We start from the raw sequence: 4525 nt of genomic DNA, 5'->3' as shown, positions 1-4525 counted from the left end.
ATACACACCAGAATAATACTAGTGCAAACCCTAAAACACACACACACACACCACAAGCTATGAGATACTACCAGTGCAAACCATAAATACAAACACACACACACACACACACCATAAGCTATGAGATACTACTAGTGTAAACCATAAACACACCATACACAAATACACCACAAGCTATGAGATACTACTAGTGCAAACCATAAACACACACACACACACACCATAAGCTAAGAAATAATACTAGTGCAACCTTAAAACACACACACACACCACAAGCTATGAGATACTACTAGTGCAAACCATGAACACACACACACACAGCAGCAGAGGGTGGGGCAATCGTACTGAGAGATTGGGTGTCAACTATGCAGATCTGAGTCCACGTATGCGAGTATCTATGTAACTATACAGATCACATGCACGTATGCGAGTATCTATGTAACTATACAGATCACATGCACGTATGCGAGTATCTATGTAACTATACAGATCACATTCACGTATGCGAGTATCTATGTAACTATACAGATCATATGCACGTATGCGGGTATCTATGTAACTATACAGGTCACATGCTGGTAAGTGTCACTGACTCACCTCGATGTCCGTTGTAGTTGACCTGGCAACCGTTGTAGTCGTGTTAGTCGCCGTCTGTTTGTTCTGCTTCGTCGCGTGACTACTCCTGGGCACGGGCCTGGTGGGCGTTGCTATGGCAACGGGGTTATCAAATTTCAACGCCGCCTGCGTTGAATCCGTTGCGGTGACAGCTGTCACTTTGCCAATGGGTTGACATGTGACACAGCCATAGCATGTACGCGCACCAACATCCCACGAAAGCACATGCGAACCACATCTGCATATACACAGTGTGGAGGTAATACATGTGCGAGAGTGTGTAGGTAATACGTGTGTAATAGTGTGGAGGTAATACGTGTGTAATAGTGTGGAGGTAATTCGTGTGTGAGACTATGTAGGTAATACGTGTGTAATAGTGTGTAGGTGATACGTGTGTAATAGTGTGTAGGTAGTACGTGTGTAATAGTGTGTAGGTAGTACGTGTGTAATAGTGTGTAGGTAGTATGTTTGTAATAGTGTGTAGGTAGTACGTGTGTAATAGTGTGGAGGTAGTACGTGTGTGAGAGTGTGTAAGTATTACGTGTGTGATTGTACACATACATAAAGTACACTATTAATTAAATGCGTTAATCTGCGCGTAGGCAGTGTGTACATTGCAAGTATCTAATATTTCTTCAGGATTTAAGGGTTTAGGGTTATATATACGCATAGTGTAGGTATCAAGCATCCGTAACAGTCATGGTGCGAGTCTAGTGCCACACATACGCTCACTTCAAAAACCCACGAGAACCACACCTTAAACCCTACACCCTGAATCCTAAACACACAGTCACACGTATTTTAGGGTTTAGGGGTTCAGGGTGCCTACACTCCTATGCATACCTACCGTGCACACGTGGATCGGTTATAGATGTATCGTCGGGCGTGGAGTCCTTCGTTTGCGTCTACCGTGAGAATGCTGCCCGTCTCAAAGCCACGACGCAACAGCTAAACCCCAGGGTTTTAAGGTTTTAGGATTTTAGGATTTTAAGGTTTTAGGATGCATAGCACGCACATGGCAAGCACAGTGGGAAAGGGAGCGGATGGAGTGGATACAACGGATGTGATACTATTAACATATTACTATTATCATATTATCAGTACAATACGTAACTAATACATAATGCATTATCTATTTAATATAACACTAGTCTGTGACAGACACTATTACCACATTAATTGTACAAAAATTCAACTAATACGTACTTTATTTAATATGATACTAATCTGATACACACTATTGACACATTATTAGTACATCACGTAATCAATACGTTGATAGATAGATATATTGCTAATCTGTGACACACTATTAAAACATTATCAGCACAATGAGTAACCAATAAATTATTCAATTCAGATATTACTGATCTTGACAAACACAATTAGCACATCACCAGTACAGTACGTAATTAATACTCTATTTAAATAATATATTTCCAATCTGTGACACGCACTATTAACACATTATCAGCACAATGAGTAACCAATAAGTTATTCAATTAATATACTACTGATCTTAACAACACTATTAGCACATCACCAGTACAGTACGTAATTGATACACTATTTAATTAATATATTTCTAATCTGTGACACACTATTAACACACTGTTAGAACGTTACGTAACTAATACACTATTTAATTAATACAAGATTAGTCTGTGACACATTCATAACATATACTAGCAAACCACCAGTACAATACATAAGTAATGCACTATTTAATGAATATATTACTAATCTGTGACACACTATTAACACACTGTTAGAACGTTACGTAACTAATACACTATTCAATTAATATAATATTAGTCTGTGACACATCAATAGCATAAGCACATCACCAGAACATTACGTAAGTGATACACTATTTAATTAATATATTTCTAATCTGTGACACTATTAACACATTATTAGAACGTTACGAAACTAATACTCTATTTTAATAATATAAACACGTTAATAACATACCTTGACACAGGCACTCCATTAACACACTGTTAGAACGTTACGTAACTAATACGCTATTAAATTAATACAAGATTAGTCTGTGACACATTAATAATATACCTTGACACAGGCACTCCATTAACACACTGTCAGAACGTCATGTAACTAATACACTATTAAATTAATACAAGATTAGTCTGTGACACATTAATAACATACCTTGACACAGGCACTCCATTAACACACTGTTAGAACGTCATGCAACTAATACACTATTTAATTAATAAGATTAGTCTGTGACACTTTCATATCATACCTTGACACAGGCACTCCATTAACACACTGTTAGAACCTTACGTAACTAATACACTATTAAACTAATATAAGATTAGTCTGTGACATATTGGTAACATACCTTGACACAGGCACTCCATACTTTGGCAAAATGTGCTCTCGACAGGTCACGGGCAATCGCGTTTGGCCATACACCTGAAATTGGAATAGTGAAAGAGTTTGTGATAGTTTGTGTTAAATGAAAGTTGTAGTAATAGGTTGTGTTAGGAATAGTATGCGAAAGAGATACAGAGACAGCCCTGATAGAAAACTATTTAACTCAGACACAGACAGAGACAGCCGTGATAGGATGCCACTACTAAGCCCACCTGCGACAAACAGGCATTCGCAGCGGTAGATGTTGCCTACGCCTGGGAAGAAACGCTGATCCATCAACAGCCGACCGATGGTCTACGCCACACACACGCACACGCACACGCACAATGCCATGCAGTGGGTTGTGAGGGGCCGAGCAGAGGAGAGATGGTACAAGATGAGGGCTTTAGGGTTTTAGTGTTTCAATCGAAAGAAGAAATGGGTGGATTGGGTTAATTGTGTGATGAAGAAAGAGGAGCAAAGTAGGACGATATACAGAAACGCGTTATAACGAAAGGTTGGATGTCACTGAACGGTTTAAATATACATAAAGTCTGTTGTTGGTATTGACCGGTCCAAGGCATAGCAAAGCCCTCAAAGCGTTTCACAGTCAAGCGATTGCATGAGAAGAAGAACACGGCGACTCTCCACGCGCACACTAAGAAGTCAAGTGAACAACAGACTAAAACGTTAAAATAGTACATATATAGTATATGTATATATGTATTGTATACGTATGTACGTATTAAAATGAGAACTTCAAGGGAACAATAGACTAATACATTAAGTTAGTATATGTATAGTACATGTGTATATGTATAGAAAAAGTATATATGTATAGTATATGTATATATGACATAAGTGTATGCATCATGTATAGTATATGTATATATATAGTATATGTATACATGTATTACACATGAGAACGTTAACTGAACAACAGCCTAATACAATACGAAGCGCATATAGCACTAACGACGCACATTCCCATCACACCGACTCTAACAACGGCAACAGAGCCATTCTCAATGCCTTATGATACACTCGAGAGAGCACACACAGCCCCACACTTATACATAACAACAATAACCCTAAACCCTAAAACAACTAGCACACACATGCACAGGTACCGTGCCAGTACAACACAGGACGGGTTTTTATTCTTGGGATTTAGGGTTTCAAAACGCCATACCGGACCATCCCTACATCACACCATACCTGCGTGGCCGTGCATTTCTGTATCTTTTTAAAGAGGGCCTCGGGATCAGCATCGTCTCTGAGAGGGTCTTCACCCAAGGCACCCGCACGCCTATCATACAACTCAACGCCACCCCCAAGACACGTCATGGCCGACAGATGGGCTGTCACTTGCGCGTCATTACGCACTAGGCGCAATCGCGTGGTGGCGGATGGGTCGGGTGCTTTCTAGGAGAAGGATGTGGATACAGGGTGTGGTGGTGAATGTGGTGTATGTGGAGTATACGGTGGGGTATAGATGTATGTATAGGTACAACACACACACACACAC

General features: G+C 39.8%; 1 protein-coding gene across 1 annotated transcript; it reads right to left on the bottom strand.

Moving 5' to 3' along the window:
- Nucleotides 1–555: 555 nt before the first annotated feature.
- Nucleotides 556–4344, bottom strand: SARC_07197 (hypothetical protein; the record flags this gene model as incomplete). The annotated part of the gene is made up of 3 exons (XM_014298873.1): nt 556–853; nt 2984–3057; nt 4216–4344. 3 exons carry the CDS (start codon nt 4342–4344, stop codon nt 586–588), a joined length of 471 nt encoding a protein of 156 aa, XP_014154348.1. The 3' UTR covers nt 556–585.
- Nucleotides 4345–4525: the final 181 nt, after the last annotated feature.

The sequence above is a fragment of the Sphaeroforma arctica genome (assembly GCF_001186125.1).
Source record: "Sphaeroforma arctica JP610 unplaced genomic scaffold supercont1.554, whole genome shotgun sequence".
Taxonomy (NCBI): Eukaryota; class Ichthyosporea; order Ichthyophonida; genus Sphaeroforma; species Sphaeroforma arctica.
This window is presented reverse-complemented; position numbering and strand designations above follow the sequence as displayed.